Source organism: Zootoca vivipara, chromosome 5 (assembly GCF_963506605.1).
Source record: "Zootoca vivipara chromosome 5, rZooViv1.1, whole genome shotgun sequence".
In the NCBI taxonomy this organism is placed as follows: domain Eukaryota; kingdom Metazoa; phylum Chordata; class Lepidosauria; order Squamata; family Lacertidae; genus Zootoca; species Zootoca vivipara.
Genome location: NC_083280.1, coordinates 70,534,851 through 70,551,193, shown reverse-complemented (window position 1 = coordinate 70,551,193; position 16,343 = coordinate 70,534,851). Strand labels below are relative to the sequence as shown.

Here is a 16,343-nt window from a genome sequence, read left to right as displayed (position 1 = left end):
TCTGTACATCAACATTAGAAAATGATTGTATCACTTGCAGCCACAGGGAACAAGAATATATTAGCAATATTAAGTGGCTTTTCTTAATACTTGAATATTGCATCAATTTAAAAGAACTTTGTGTGCTTAACTAAACTGTATCACATGTAAACAAGCCCCAGCATTAACCAGTAGGTGGCACTATAACCCACCTAATTTCTCTCAAGCAGTTTTGACAAACTGTTCCAATGAAAATAAATGCTGTCCAAAGTAATTATTTTTGAGGATGATTACGATGATGACAATGATGTTAATTTGCTGTCTTGTTTTATGAACAAGACTTGATCGTTGTAGATCTTATCACAGCATGATCTGCTGGAACGAGAAAGTTCACTGGCTAGCAACCACTGCTTCTAGAACTGCATATTGCAAGTTTATAGTGCCTGTTCGCACAAATTTCTAATCCTTGCATTTCTAATCCTTGAGAATACATTTATTTTTATTTTTTTGTAGCATGAGAAGGGAGCCATGTAGAAAATAAAGCCACCTATTTTGAAACTAGTGTGGAGTGCCAAGATATATAAGCACTGCATATTTTTTAGAAATACTGTAAAAATAACATTGTGCCACTTGTGAGATTGGATGTGCCACACCAAAAAAATGGGTGGAATCAACCCAAAGTAATGTTTAGTCCACCATCTTGATGCAAAATAACACCTGGCATCCGAACATTAACAAAGATTGCCACTCCCACCATGGGTGCCATCATGCCAAAACTGGAGATGATATAATGAAAAGCAGCCAAATCTATTCTATGCTGAAAAACAGGGGAAGTCATGCCAATGTCATGTTTTGGTCTGCCACTTTGATTCCAAATAGTGGCCAGTGGCCAGATGCCGATGAAGTTTGGCAACATCATATTGAGAGGCGGCTGCAACTATACCAAAAAACAGGCAAAGTCATGCCAAAGTGACATTGTGGTCTGCCAGCTTGATTAGAAATGGCAGCGAGTGTCTGAATGTCAATGAAGAGCACTGCTCCCACCTCAAGAACCCTCGTGTCAAGTTTGGCAATATTTTTCCGAGCGGCATCTGAACATAAAGAGAACAAGCTTCCCCTGACATCGAAATAACTTGCCTCCATCCTCAGTTATTAAACACACAGTAAGGCCTAATCTTTGCCATTCTGATCCCACAGTCAAGGGTTCTCCTTTTCTTCCATGAGAATGGGGTAATAAATATATGAACATATATGTGAAAAGCCCATTTAAATCCTTAAATCAAACAATTCAATAAATTAAGATGAAATGAATTCTCTTTTGTCTTGTTCTGCTCATTAAACAAACAAACAAACTAACTAACTAACTAACCCCACAACCCTCACCAATGAAAATGTAACATAAAATACTCCTTTCCAGCAAGGGTATCCCTCTTTCTTTCTCCTACACACTCTCTCACCCCAATGTGCCCAAAATTTATAGAATGGCCACATTTGAACAAACATGAGCTGCTTACAATGTGGCTCTTGGGGATATTCTGTCCATCTCTGTCCCTACATACAGTGGCATACCAAGCCCAGGTGGTACCCGGTGCAACGCCTGTGCGGCACCCCGTATGAACTGCGCATGTGTGGCATACTGTGCATGCGCACTCTGTACGAGGTGCCGCTGGCGTGCGGTCGTATTATGGGCTGCCGTTTGTGCATAGGCTGCCGCGCCAGTGGCACCCCGAGTGTCACCCCCTCCAGGGTGACACCCGGGGCAACCCGCTCCCATTGCATCCCCTTGCTACGCCCCTGCCTACATACAAATAGACTAAGTACCTGGGAGAAATGCACAGTATGAAAAGTACCCGTATGAAGGAGGGTTAAACACACTCAAGACCTACATGCTATCCTGACGTAAGCTCTTCGGCTTTTGGTGGTCCCAGCAGAGCTCCATGCCACACACTGACACCAGTAGTCTTCTAAGCCAAAGAGTTCTTCCACTTGCTGTCGAGAGACTTCAATCTGGACTTCTCTTACAAGGAGCCCTGGGAGAAGAGAAAACAAGGAGGGGGGTTAATGATGAGAGCCGTGTGTGTGTGTGAGAGAGAAGCTAGTACAGTGGACTCTCCTTCCTTGGAGGTTTTAAAGCAGAGGTTGGATGGCTATGGATGCTTTAGCTGAGATTCTTGCATTGCAGTGGGTTGGACTCGATGACCCTTGGTCCCCTTCCAACTCTATGATTCTATGATGGGGGGTGGGATATAAAAGAAACACCTACATGGAAGTGAGAAATGCATACACATGGCTGAAGCAAGGGTAGAAGGGGGAATGGTGGTCCTACACACCAGAAAGAAGGCATGGTTGTGTATAACATCCATGGTTTCCTCACTACCTACGAAAAGAGCTTCAGTTGATTTCATGATAAAAAGGTAAAAAGGTAAAGGGACCCCTGACCATTAGGTCCAGTCGTGACTGACTCTGGGGTGGCGCGCTCATCTCGCATTATTGGCCGAGGGAGCCGGCGTATAGCTTCCAGGTCATGTGGCCAGCATGACAAAGCCGCTTCTGGCAAACCAGAGCAGCACATGGAAACGCCGTTTACCTTCCCGCTGTAGCGGTTCCTATTTATCTACTTGCATTTTGACGTGCTTTCGAACTGCTAGGTTGGCAGGAGCTGGGACCAAGCAACGGGAGCTCACCCCGTCACAGGGATTTGAACCGCCGACCTTCTGATCAGCAAGCCCTAGGCTCAGTGGTTTAACCACAGCGCCACCTGGGTCCGATTTCATGATAGCACTCTTCAAATAGCTGAAGAACTGTCCTGCAGAAAATGAAGCAGACTTATTCCCTGTTGCTTTCAAGCTCCCCGCCTTGCATGAGAATTGACTTGTGCAATTACATATGGTTGAAATTAGGGTTGAATCACCATCACACAAGTCAAACATGTGTAAGATGAGGGTTTACTGTAATGTAGAAGGCAGCTCCCGGTCTCTCTTTTGGGCTAGGTAGCAGATTTGGCAGGGATGCCTCATGTGGCACTTCCTTGGGGTTGTAGGGTTGGAAGCAGAAGTCAGGTGTTGGAGGAGAGAGTTGTGTGTGTCATGTGGCTGGCTCTGTGTCCCCTAAGATGGCCTGTTGCCCTCCAGTGGAGGATGCTGACCCACAGCTAGCGCTGAAGTAAGATTCAACTGTCAGTATGATGGAATGCGAGTTAGGGCACCATCTTGTCTTTTGCCTCGGGCAACAAAATGTCTTGAGCTGGTCCTGCCTCTTCCAAACAACGACCAAAGATTCAGGAGCCCTTTCTCACTTTTTTATCTTTTACCTCCACCCCAACTGCCCACAGTGCTTCTTAAAATTAAGTTTGGAATACCTGCTTTGCTTGAAGATGGCCCCAGGTTTAATCCCCAGAATCTCTGGTTAGGGGGCTGGGGAAGAGACTTCAATCTCAAACCCTGGAGACCTGCTGCCAGGCCATGTAGACGAGAGTGAGCTAGACGAACCAATGGTCTGGCTTCAGTATAAAGCAGATCTCAGTGTCCACACATACTTTCTTTAATTGGCTAGGGAGCATGTACAGTCCAGGACAAAAGCCTAATATCTTGATGGGCCGTCACCCCCTTTTAAGCTATCTACAGTTGGTACACAGTTTTCTTGGTCCTACTAGGCCACATAAGGCGGCGGCGGGAGGGGGGGAATCTAGTACTTTCATGTTATGGGGAAGATAAACTTCTACCAACCCTAAGGATAAAGTGGGGCAATATTGGTTGCCATCTCTGTCTGTCCATCCGTCTCTCTGTCTCTCTGTGTGTTTGTGTGTGTGAAAAGAGGCAGTTGAGAAATAAAGAAGTGAAAGGAGGTGAGAATTTTAGACGATTAAGAACTGAGTACCAACAGGCTGAGCAAATGAAATATGTTTTGAAAGAAGAAGCTCCTCAAGTCATAAGGGAGGCTGTTTCTGGTCAAATGAACTTCCCATCGAGGGCAGAACTCTAGAGTCACCAAAGGGTGATAACTCTGATAGAGCCATTATCAACATTCAGCTCTTTTACGAAAGAGCCGCTATTACTACTGGCTAAGATATACCCCATTACTCCTCCTGTTTTAGTGCAACCTTAATCGCTTCACCGTCGCATTAAAAATCACAGCCTCAATTCAGCAAGGCACATAAGCATGTGCTTTAATCTTATTGCCTTAATATAGTAAAACCTCGCTGCCAATTGTCTCCAAATGAAGAGCAGAGTGGATTCAGCAGCAGTTGAAGCAACTGTTTCTCTTGCCTTTCCCATTATGACAATTGTATTTCATTTGCTTATAAAACACACACACACACACACACACACACACACACACACACACACACACACACAACAGTGGTACTAAAGATATGCAATGTGAACTGAAGATGTTTATGCCCTCAATAAAGATGGCTGCTACTTTAATGAACATGGTAGGTAGAAACAGATAAAGGATTTGAGCCCGTTATGGCTGACATTTCCAACTGCTTTCTGTGGGCCTGGGAAGCTGCCATCTTATTAATGAGAATAGGTCTCAGAAGCCTCTTTCTTTATACTTTAAGGCATCTGCTCAAATTCTAAACTACCAGGACTGACCCGTTCTCCATGACCTTCAAATCACTGCTGTTTTGCAAACCCAAACTTAAATACGTGTAGTGTTCATAAGCTGAAGGGTGACCATGCTTCAATTGTTATATCCACAGACAAAGTTTTTCTTTACCGCAAACCCTTTCTGGTGCTCTTCCCTGGTTTTGCGTGTGGAGACCCTGTAACCCAGGCCTAGAAATAAATTCAGACATGACTCATATTTTTGGTTTGGTTTTTTGGCAGAATTTAGGCCACAACTTTATTGATTACAAATCAAGTGAGTGGTTGCATAGGCTCTGGTTCCAAAACCTACCTAGGGTAGCGTTGACTCAGGACGCACCTTGAGTCAGCAGCCAGGTCCACAGCTGGGACGGGGGTCCTGACTGACGCTTGCCAGCTAGGCCCTGATTCCCCCATGTGTGCCCAGAACTGTGGAGAGGGCAACCCCGCTTGGGGGAATACCAACCATAAGTCCAATGGATTCCTTTAAGAGGAATACCTGTGGATAGGGTGGTTAAGGGATCATTCCACCCCTATCAGCATGAACCAGAGCTTTTGCTGCGTTAGCAGCACTGAAGTGACCTCTCTGGGATGCAAGCCTGAGCAGTGCATATGGAGGTCCTGGGCTGCCCAAACGACAAGACTTTGTTGATGTGGTCCAAAGGAAAGCAGAGCGATACGTGTGGCACCAGCTTGGCTGTAGGAGTTGCTGGAAGGAGGCGTACAAAGTGCCACCCAACCATCTTAGGGATGCCACCATCTCTGTAACTGGAGATTGGCAAATGGGTCAGCTTCAACTGATCTCTGACAAGAACACACTCTTGTGTGCTATTTGCACTAATAACGCCTGTATTTTTATTCATGATTTGCCCTAGCGGATTCATTTCTGTACACATTGCTTGGCTGGAGAACTGCGTTGCCAAATTTGGAGAATTGTGCATTTCAAAGAAGGGGGTGGCGGCATTTCAGTTTGGGTAATGCTTGGGAAACGGCAAGTTATGCAGCTTCACCTATAAATGCGAACGGAATTTAAATTCCCCTCCTTCCCTACCTGCAAGCCGAGGACAAGACTTATTATTATTATTATTATTATTATTATTATTATTATTATTATTATTATACAATTAAGTGCTTCTTCAATTCTGAATGTAAAGTAGAAATGGTATGATTGTGTGCGTGGCTCCCTACACCAAGTTCTTTGAGAAGGATGGAATGGTAGCCAGTTAAAATATTTTTAAAAACCACATTAATTCCTCCAACTTTCTCCTTTGCTGTACAGTGCCTGTGAATCACATCCTAACATGTCTCGCTCCTTTCGCTGGTGTGATGGTAGCACAGCCTGGATGGCAGGAATGTGTGGCAAGTGGTCTCCTGGGACATTAAAGCCTCTTGCCCGCCTGTTGCAAATCCATTTGCTATTCATGCTGGCAACCTCAATCCTAATTAAATAATTTAGCCCTCGAAGGGATTTAATGTGGACTTTTTGTGTGAGTTCAACAGTGCAGCGCGGACTTGTTTAATGGAAGCTTTAATTATAGTTATATATTCATTTAAAATTGTTTTAAAAAGAGAGACTGCACTGAGCAAATGGGAGAGGGAGAGAGAGAGAAGAAAAGAGAGAAAGGGGAAGAAAAGAAATATTTTCTGCCTGTTAATAATATACATTGCAACCATTTCTCGCTAATGAAAAAGAAGATGATGAGAATCCAATTCATACCATGGCTTTTTCTATAAATAAATAAATAAATAAATAAATAAATAAATAAATAAATAAATACCCAGTATAGGCAACCTCCTGCAAGATCCCTATCAGCACGACTAAGAAGGTGGGGAGTTTGGACAAGACACTGGCCCAGTTCATACATAATACTACGGTTTGTTCTTGGGTTACCACTCATGGTAAGCCAAACCATGAACCTGGTTTCATACACAACACTAAGCCAAACCATGGCTTTTTGCTCTGGGTAGTATGGCAACAGTAGGACTGAAAAGGGGGGGGGAATTCTCATGCTGGGTACCCAATGCTTGCTCATTCATGCAAAAACCACTGGTTGTTGGTTGGTTGGGACCCACTACTGTGGCCTGATCTAAGGTGGGTCACAACAGCAGCAGTACCGCCATGCAAACATATGGCAAAGGAAAATCAAGAAGTGGGTCTCTCAAATGCATTTTTGGGTCGAAGGTGGGCCCTGGCTCTGAAAGGATTGGGACTACAGTCATACCTTGGGTTGCGTTAGCTGCGGATTGCATATTTTCAACTTAAGAACACGGCAGACCCGGAAGTGTTTACTTCCGGGTTCCGCTGCATGCGCAGAGGCGTTCTGCGCACTTCACCTTTTGCGCATGCTCAAAAGCACCACTCTGGATGCGTACTTTTTGGGGTTCAAACGGCACCCCGGAATGGATCAGGTACGTATCCAGAGGTACCACTGTACTATGCTATGACATAGTTTGGCTCCATGTGAACCAGGCCATTCTCTTGTGGAGAAATTGCATGGATTCGTTGGGGAATCTTGCAAATGTACCAGCTCAAATTGACTATTGAAGTTTTGTTTCTGTGGAATGGAGGGAACTTATCAAATATTAAGCACACAAAAACATGTCTCCCCTAAGAGACAAGTGCACGAAATCTTCTCCTGGGATCATTCTTCATGCAAGTGAGTGCATTACACATGCTTATGGTGACCTTTTTTGTCTTTCACACTGCAGGTCTCCAGAACGGATTCCACAGTTAACAGGTGGGTAGGGTAGGAGTCCTTCCTTGCAGAGAACCAAATCTTTTAAACCTCTGGTCCCACTACCCACTGCTATCCCTGAACCTCTCCCCCCCCCATGTTGGCCACTGCTGCTAATATACCTGCCACCACTGCTCTGCTTTTAAAAATTTCAATGTGGATGTACGTACATACATTCACAAGGGGCCGCTTCAATACACAAAGAGGGCAGAACTCTAACAATTAAAGCACAGCACGCATAGCAGCCCATTCTGTTTGACGCTTGCACAAACTTAGAAATAAAAGTGATGGCAGCTGATGTATCAACAAAGGAGGATGCCCCATACTGAGTCTGAACATTGCTACATCTAGCTCAGTGATGTCCACACCAACCGGCAGTTTTAAGCAGGGTTCTTTCCCAGCCCTGTTCGGCGACGCCGGAGACTGAACCTGGAACTGTTTGCATGCAAGGTACGGGCTCCACTGCTGAGTTACAGCACCTCCCAAACAAAAGGGTTGGGGAGCAGGAGGGAGGAAATACAAGAAGGCACCACAAGGATGAAGGATCATGTAATGGAATTAGCAACACCTCTCTGAAATTACCAAGATGGCCACACCTGTTTAATCAAGCCTGTCCCCGTGCACAGTCCTGGCAAGAATGCACACTCAGCTGTATCAGACATTTACCAGTAAGTGCAACCAGCCACCCTCTCAGTCTCCTCCACAAGTTGGCTGTTGGTACTTGTTTGCCATTTCCAAAATGGATCTTATCTAGGGCAACAGGGCAAGTTATATTTGCATCTTCGGCACAGCAAGCACCCGAGTTCCATTGCTGATAAGTAATTTAATTTTTATTTTTAAAAAAGCAGCTAAATGTGAAGCTGACTATGTAGGTAGGTGAAGCTTTTTTGATATGTCAAAAGCCGTCCTGCATTTCTAAGGGTGCAGGGATTGCTCATTGCCCACAGAGACTATCCTTTGGCCAGAAAACATAGGCTACAAAATCAGCCCTCAGAGACGATTTCATGAGATCTGAATTATGGTGTTGCGGGTTAATGATGGTGTAAGGGTGACTCCCTACAGGGAGCCGGCCCCCATCATCCTAACATCCACCTTGTCAAGTACAGAGAGAACCAGTGGTTCTGAAGCAGCCAGAGGGTGAGGGAGAGACTCGGAGGTGGAGAGAAATCAGAGGGAGGAACGATGGGAAAGCTCAGGGGCGGAGGGATGCAGGGCGGATGCTCACGGATATTGCAGAGCCAGGGTACCGACCGCTTAGGGAGGAAGCTGAAAGGGCATCACTCCTTCCGGCGCAAGAAGTAAGGAGAGCGCCGCAACGCAGGTCAAGGCGGTGGCGTTTTGGGGTGCCCAGACTACTTTGCTGGCGTAGGAACAGACGTACGCCATTGCCGGATTCTGATTCAGGACGAGAGGTCATGTTTTAAGCTGTCTCTTCACTGTAAATAAATAGCACAATAAACGTCTTTGAAGACAAACTAGACTCAGGCGGAGTTACTCTAGAGTAGCCACGACGACCCTCTGACAGATGGTAACACACTTTTCTGAACTGGTCATAAGTTGACTCTTTCTATTTCTGACGTGTGTAAATTCAGTGCTTGGCCACAACGAACTGATCAGGCCTAGGTTGTCAAAGTGTCATCAGTACCCACACTAAGCACCTCAGAAGATTTACCATGTGCTATTACATTGCTGAAGCAATTAGCATACTAAGGAGCTCTTCTTACATTCTAAAGGAGCAGAAAATGCCCTCAGGTTGAAACCATACAATGAGCGACCTTGTAATGAGTTCTTGGAGTGAAACTGACAAGAGTAGTTTTAATGGGCAGAAGTTATGCTATTTATAAGTAGTTTGCACTGTATTAAATTCCATCCCAGATTATGCCACCCATTTAGCTACCTCTGTTGTTTGGAATATTTCCTCACTTAACAAAATGACCCAAACCCTTAAAACCTCACCTGGACCATTTTGTTTACAGGTCTGGTCCTTCTACAAGCAACTCCCTTTTCACAATGGATCTCAAAGACTCTTCATCCATGACTGAGGAAAATCTAGAGAAGTGCTCTAAGCAGAACATGACTTAGGATCAAGCTGGGCTGAATATTCCCCTCTTTTGTGGAACCACTTGTCCTTCACAAAAATGGGGGGGGGGCATACTAAGCAACTTTAAGACAGGGTTGGGGAGAGAGAGGCAGGTGAATGTTAATATATTTTCAGACATGTTTTTAAACATGAGATGGCTGAGGGGTAATCAGCTGAAGTGGTGACAAGTGTTTTTTGTTATAAGAGGAAAGGGGGAGAAGTTTTGAAAGCTAAGATTAAAAATTACTTAACATTTGCTCCATCCCCTGAAGTCAGAGAAAAATAGGACTTCAGCCCTGGATCAGTATGGAACAAGTACTTAAACTGAGGCCTACCAGAATCTTTCACATCTGCCTAACCATGCCTAGTTTGTCTGTGTGTGTGGAAAGAGAGAGGGGGGGGGGAGAGAGAAAGATCTCTCTAGATTTTAGTATGCTAGAACTGATAAGAAAAGTTGGTATGAACATCTAGACAATACAGGATCCCTTACTGTATTTCAAAAAGTTTAAGAACATAAGACTGGCAATCCTGGATCAGATCAAAGGCCCACTTCTTCCTATCATGTTTCTGGCAGTGGAAAGTCAGGTCCCTCTGGGAAGCCCACAAGCAAGTTACAAGGACAGTCAGTGCTAGTTTGGGGGGAAGAAGAAGAAGAAGAAGAAGAAGAAGAAGAAGAAGAAGAAGAAGAAGAAGAAGAAGAAGAAGAAGAGGAGGAGGAGTTTGGATTTGATATCCTGCTTTATCACTACCCGAAGGAGTCTCAAAGTGGCTAACATTCTCCTTTCCCTTCCTCCTCCACAACAAACACTCTGTGAGGTGAGTGGGGCTGAGACTTCAGAGAAGTGTGACTAGCCCAAGGTCACCCAGCAGCTGCAGTTGGAGGAGCGGAGATGCGAACCCGGTTCCCCAGATTAGGAGTCTACCTCTCTTAACCACTACACAACGCTAAGCCAATTCCATGCACATGTAGCCCATTTCCAAAGTTGTGCTAGGACTCCATGACTTAAATCATGAAGCTTGGTACTGGGACATTGCCTGATGAGCTTGTTTAAGACTAAGATGCAATTTCTCATGGCATGATCAGGTGTGGGCACAATACCCTTGAACTGAATTTGAACCAGCGCAAGTTATCTGAGGATCTGTCTGTCACAAAGCCAAGGAGACCCGGTTCTATGAAGTTCAATCGCAACAAGGCTTCTAACGTCCTCAGGCAACAATCTATAAATCATTCACTTTGGTGGGCTAGCCCCATTCAAGTTCGCAACAGAAGGCTGCTGGAGGATGGCTGTAAAATCCTTCAAAATCCCCAACAGCATCTCAGCATAAAACTGAACTTTCAGCCTGGATTCTTGTGAGGAACCTACTGCTAACCTCTTGCCACAGTAAAAATTGACTATGCTTCCCTACTGTTTGCTTTCTTGTTCTAAGCAAGTTTCTGATCCATGTCAGAATTTTACCTCCCTCACTTTTAAGATTATGTGCTTTTCTTAAGAACCTCTTGTGAAACATTTTACTGGAAAATCTAATGGAAATATGCCTAAACAGTTGTTATTAAATACTAGCATGAATTTGCACTTTGTTTCTTCCACCACAGACATGTTGATACAATTCGCCCTAAAAGGATGTTGAAATTAATTACACTGTGATTCAGTGTTATCAAGGGCTTATCTAAACAATCGGGTGTAGTAGTACATCACTACTATTCTGGCTTGCAGACATTTTACCTCCAGGAAAACCTTTCTGTATTAGTGTGCTTTCAGAGAACCATGTGAACTGCAGACGATTCTGGGGGTTCCCTTTAGAGAGAGAGAGTGCTGGCCAAGCCAATTCATGAGCTGAGTGTGTCCCCTAGAACAGTATCTGTCAGTCTTTTCAGACCTGGGACCCACCTTTAACCCCAACAAACAATTGCAGATCCATCTGTATCTATGTCTATCTCTCACTCCATATATTTATATGGTGGTAGAGTTGTTCTGCTTTTGTGCTTTAGATCAGGCTATGACCCAATGGCAGGTCTTGACCCACCAGCTGAAGACCACTATCCTGAAACCCACCCAACATCATCAGGTGGCTGCTCATTTCAGGGGGCAACACTGGTGCACAAGCTGATTGTCAGAAAGGCTTGGCCACCACGTCTGGTCTCCTCACTGAAGAACCTCTGCTAAGCTTTCATAGAAGCAGGAGTTTGGAGAGAAAGAAAAATCACTTGCTTTGGCTCAGTGCTCTTCCTCGGAGCAAGCGTCCCAGAACTGCTCTGAATGAGAGACAGGCTAGGAGAACTTTTGTCAGTTTTAATTCTCAGCAATCGAAAGAAGGCAAGTCAAAGTATTTTTTTAAAAAATATATTATATAACAAACAGGGACGTTTGTTATATAATATATTTATTTGCTCTGCAGCATATGCCTCAATAGAGAAACAAAAATCTAAGATATAAAATATAATGCTTGAAGGGTAGAAAAGAAGAGTAGAGCTGGCACATAGAGCCGGCCCAATGTATTTTGGTGTCTGAGGTGAAGGCTCTCCCCAATTCCATGTCCACCTAGATTGGCAAATGTATCTTTCTTCAGTACTGGCAATGGAACAGTGCTCTCCTCTGCACCTGAAGGCAGCAGGCTAGCCTAGGGGGCTAATTTAGACTGGTTTATGGTGTAGGCAGGCCCTGTGGCAAATACAGTTCTGTCCTCTAACTTCCTCACTGCCACTCCCTCATCTCCAAAATGTGCTGTCTGAGGCAGCTGCCTAACTCAGTCTCTACCTAGTGGTAGGTCCGGTCCCAGGTGGGCTTGAGAGATGGTTCAATCCTCTAAGCCTTCTCACCTGTGATTTCGTCCAAGCTCTCTGTGGTGATGTGATCGTTCTGGTTCACCCACTCGCCATTGCACTTGAAGTAAATCTGGGTGGCTGGGTTGGCTCTGCAGATCAGCTCCACTGGCTTGTTCTTCACAATGTAGGCATCTTGTGGCTCCAGTAGGAAATGGGGAAGGGACTCTGCAGGGGCTGATGGGAAGGAATCAGGAAGCACCTCTCCATACTCAATCCCTGCAATGAAAGAGGAGAAATGTGAGAAATTTAGTTCCACGTGCTTCAAGCAGCAACATCAGTTCTTGGCTTTGAAAGAATGGTGTCTGATGGGCAACAACCTTAATTTCAGAACTTTTTGACTCCTTGTCAGTTGGAGCTTTCTTTATTCTTAACCCCACTTCGTAACTTAATACATTTGCATAGTCTTTGGCCCAATTCAGATATATATACTGTGGTTTGCAAGCAAGGACTGTAGTCACTACCGTTTCCTGGTTTGGGATTCTTGCATTAAGGCACTCAAGGGAAAAGAAAGGGAGGATAGAGAGTGCAAACAAAACTATTGTTCCCAGTGCAATGCTACATGGTTTATTGGGTCAAGAATATCATATATGAACCAGGTCAATGTCACTTCCTTTCTCTTGGACACCAATCCTTAACAGAGACGCAAGCAAGGAAGCATACTTCTTAGTGGGACAATTCCTACAGAACCAGCAGAGAGTACTATTTGAAGACCCATTTACATAAGCTTGCTCATAACTAAATCCCATGGATTTCAATATAGGTTACTCATGGGCAAGTCATGAAAGCTACTATAACACGGTGAGAAAGAGATAGAATCTGGAAGTCTCTGGTTCTGCCATGGAGCATATAGACGGCTTCAGACAAGACACTATTGCTCAGTCACCTTCCTGCTCCAATCAATAATATGGGGATACCACACTGCGGGATTAATGAGAAATAAAGTATTTGGATGACCTAAAGCACAGGTGGACAATCCAGAGCTATGAGGGTCAACTTTATTTTAGGTAGCCCCTTCTGAATCAGCCCCGGTAACTGGTTAAAGAACAGAAAGCATAAAGTAGGGGTAAATGGACAGTTCTCAAAAAGGACTTGGGTTCCTCCAAAGATCAGTGCTGGGACATGTGGGTTTTTAAAGTTCTTCATAAATGATGTAGAGTTATGAGTGAGCTGTGATAGGGCAAAGTTTGCTGATGACACCAAACTGTTGAGGGTGGTAAGAACAAAAACAGGTTGTGAAGTGCTCCAAAACGATCTCTCAAAACTGCGTAAACGTGCATTAAAATGGCAACTACAATTCAACTGAAGCACAGTGCGCACTAGGGCAAAATTAAAATAAAACCCTAATGTCATATATATATATGTTTATGGGATATGAACTTGTGGTGCCTGACCAGGAAAGGGAGCAGATCAATAGCTTGATTGAAATGTTGACCCATCGCTGGCATGCGGCCCATGTCAGATTACCCCTGAGACAATGAGATCTTCAACAAAAGAAAAAGTTGCCTGCCCCTTTCCTAAAGCATCATACAGATGCTAAACCTATTACTGCCAAGTGGAGGTAGGGTTGCATCCTTCATGTGTTACAGCCACCTGGCAGGGATCTTGACTGCACTCCAGTCACTTAGCAATACAGTGAGAGTTGCATGATAAAACTGGAGCCAGACTGGCAGGCCCTGGAAGACACAGGACACCCAGGTCTGGGTGCTTTGCTTCTGGCTTTGAGCCCTGAGGAGATATATGTACACAGACTATTGGGAAAGAGCAGCTGCATGCACAGAAGAGATACATAATGTGTTGGGGTTTTTTTCTGTTGGGGGAAAGACTCCAGGGGATATTCTTCTGGGATGGGCAGCCCTGAAGGATGAAGAGGGGGAAAAGCCTCTTAAGTATAGAATATAGGACAGAATATAAGTAATAAGCATTTCATATTCAGAGAACATTCTCCACTAGGCTGTAGCAATTTTGAAAGGGATTACAACACAGATCGACCCTGCCTGCCAACTGCACCATATTCTCTCTCTCTCTCTCTCTCTCTCTCTCTCCCTCCTCTATCTCTCCCACCCACCCCACACCCACCCACAACCCCACCCACCCACACAGCAGGCACTGTGTGCTGCTATTAAACCCTCTGAGTACTGGCAGAGCTAAGGCAAGCATGGTGTTCCTATGATGTTTCATGGTTCAAGCATGCTTTGCGTCCAGCCTGCTTGGCACTCCCAAGGGTCTTCCTGGGCACTGCAGGATAAAGACCAAAAGTAAACAAACCAGTTGCAACGAAGCCAAAATCTAGGATTGAAAACCTGGGCCGGAGATAGCAGGCAAATCTCGGCAGTCTTGGGAATGAGCTTCCAAGTTACACAGAAGAAATGAGGTCTTGGCTGCTGGGTCATGCCACACAGTTGAGCTGCACAATCATTCACAAACACACACACCTCTTTTTCAAGGGGGGTTTATTTATTAAGTAAAGAACGAATTAAGTAAAGAAAGAAGAGAAAGTCAGAAAGGCAAGAATGGAAGAAAGAGAGCAGGAGAGAAGGAGAAGGAAGATGGGCATATATTGTAATATCTGAAAAGTGGCTCCCATGGCACAGATTGGGAAATGCACTGGTAATAGAAGAGCAAAAAAGAGGACACTTTTGCCGACTTCTGCATTTAACTATGGATCGCTATGACGACTCTCGTTTTACATACCCATGAAAAAGAGGACCTGCCCTGGAAAAGAGGACATATGGCAACCCTACAACCCAAATTAAGTACCAGCCAATCTTGAGATTGCCCACAAATTACCAGGGCCTGCCATTTTGAGTCCTTTAGAAAACAAACCCCAAAGGGAAATAATGATTAGGCCCAAGGAAGCCAGATGCCAGAGATGTATCCCGAGGGGTGGGGGGGAAACCAGCCTGTGAAAATACACACACACACACACACACAAACACACAAGGTTGGCCATTTAAAATCCATTTAGGAAAATTGACTTTCCATTTCCATTTTAACACAGCACTAGGGAAAGCAGTAGGACATTTGTCATAATCCATTAACTGCTCTTTTGGAAACAACGAATTAAACTCCAGGCTAATCTCTCTTTCTCTCTCATGCTCCCTGGTTTCGTTGCTGCTGCTACTGCTGCTGCCGCCAAGCATTCCCTTCCTAATTTCATTTGCAGGTCTGTAATTTTCTCAGCACCCAACCAATTGCACAGGGATGCAGAGTGTAATTAGGGCACACAATGTCCTCCCGGCGAGCCCTTGTGAGCCTTTGCACAGCTGCAGCCCAAAGCAGTTCGCTGGGTACCCAGGAGCATCCCAGAGCGGAACGGAGGAGGCAGGAAGTTGCAGGGCAGGCAAGATGATGGTTTAGTGATGAATGGGCCTTTCTGGAGCTAAAATTGAAAAAGGCTCAAGTCCAAGATGATCATTTGGAATAAAATGTCCTGCAGAGTAGGTCCCATAGCTTAAAGACAGCAGAGTGGTGATTACAGATTGTTCTCTCTGACCACCTGTTGTTCGAGCTTTGAATAAAAACCATTCACACACACACACACACACACAAAACAACCACCCCCAAAACAGAACAGAATGCCCTTAGGAGAGAAAATAACTAGCATTCAAGTTTGTCAAAAGCCAGGATCACCAGAATTCTCTGGTCCAATGAGAACAAGAATTTGGAGATGGGGAAGACATGTTAAGTTGTGAAGGTTTTGTTATAAATAAGGTGCCCCCCCCAAAAAAAAATTGCTTGTGAATATTCTGGGCACAATTTGGGCTCAAAGCAGCCTGTACTGCCATATCTCAAATATTTCCCAAGATATCATCATTAAAATTAAGCACACATGCTTTTAAAAAAGAAGGCGCAACTTGAATGATTTTTCTAAATCAAAACCATTTTGTGAATCAACTGTCTTATGTTTTTGAACCCAGCAAACAGGCAGCTAAGAAATAATGCATGTGGTTGATCAACAGAACAACCATCTAGAACACCTCAGGGATCATTTCAGCACTGGAACAGCTCCAGTATATCTCAAAGTCGCCATTGCTGCCTTCCTCTGGTGGTCTTTGTCTTGTTCTTTGCCTCTCCCTATCCCCATATGCACACCATGGTTAGGAAAGCAAAGATGCAAGACTACATCGAAACCTCAA

The 16,343-nt window shown here is 44.6% G+C and overlaps 1 protein-coding gene across 2 annotated transcripts in view; it reads right to left on the bottom strand.

Annotated features, from left to right (window-relative positions):
- Positions 1–16,343, bottom strand: part of UNC5B (unc-5 netrin receptor B) — a 172,424-nt gene that overhangs the window by 41,225 nt on the left and 114,856 nt on the right. For both annotated transcript variants that reach the window (XM_035137966.2, XM_035137967.2), the window contains exons 2-3: positions 12,202–12,423; positions 1,866–2,009 (exon numbers count right to left, since the gene is read on the bottom strand). In XM_035137966.2, coding sequence (XP_034993857.2) covers positions 1,866–2,009; positions 12,202–12,423 — 366 coding nt within the window. The remainder of the gene's footprint in view (positions 1–1,865; positions 2,010–12,201; positions 12,424–16,343) is intronic.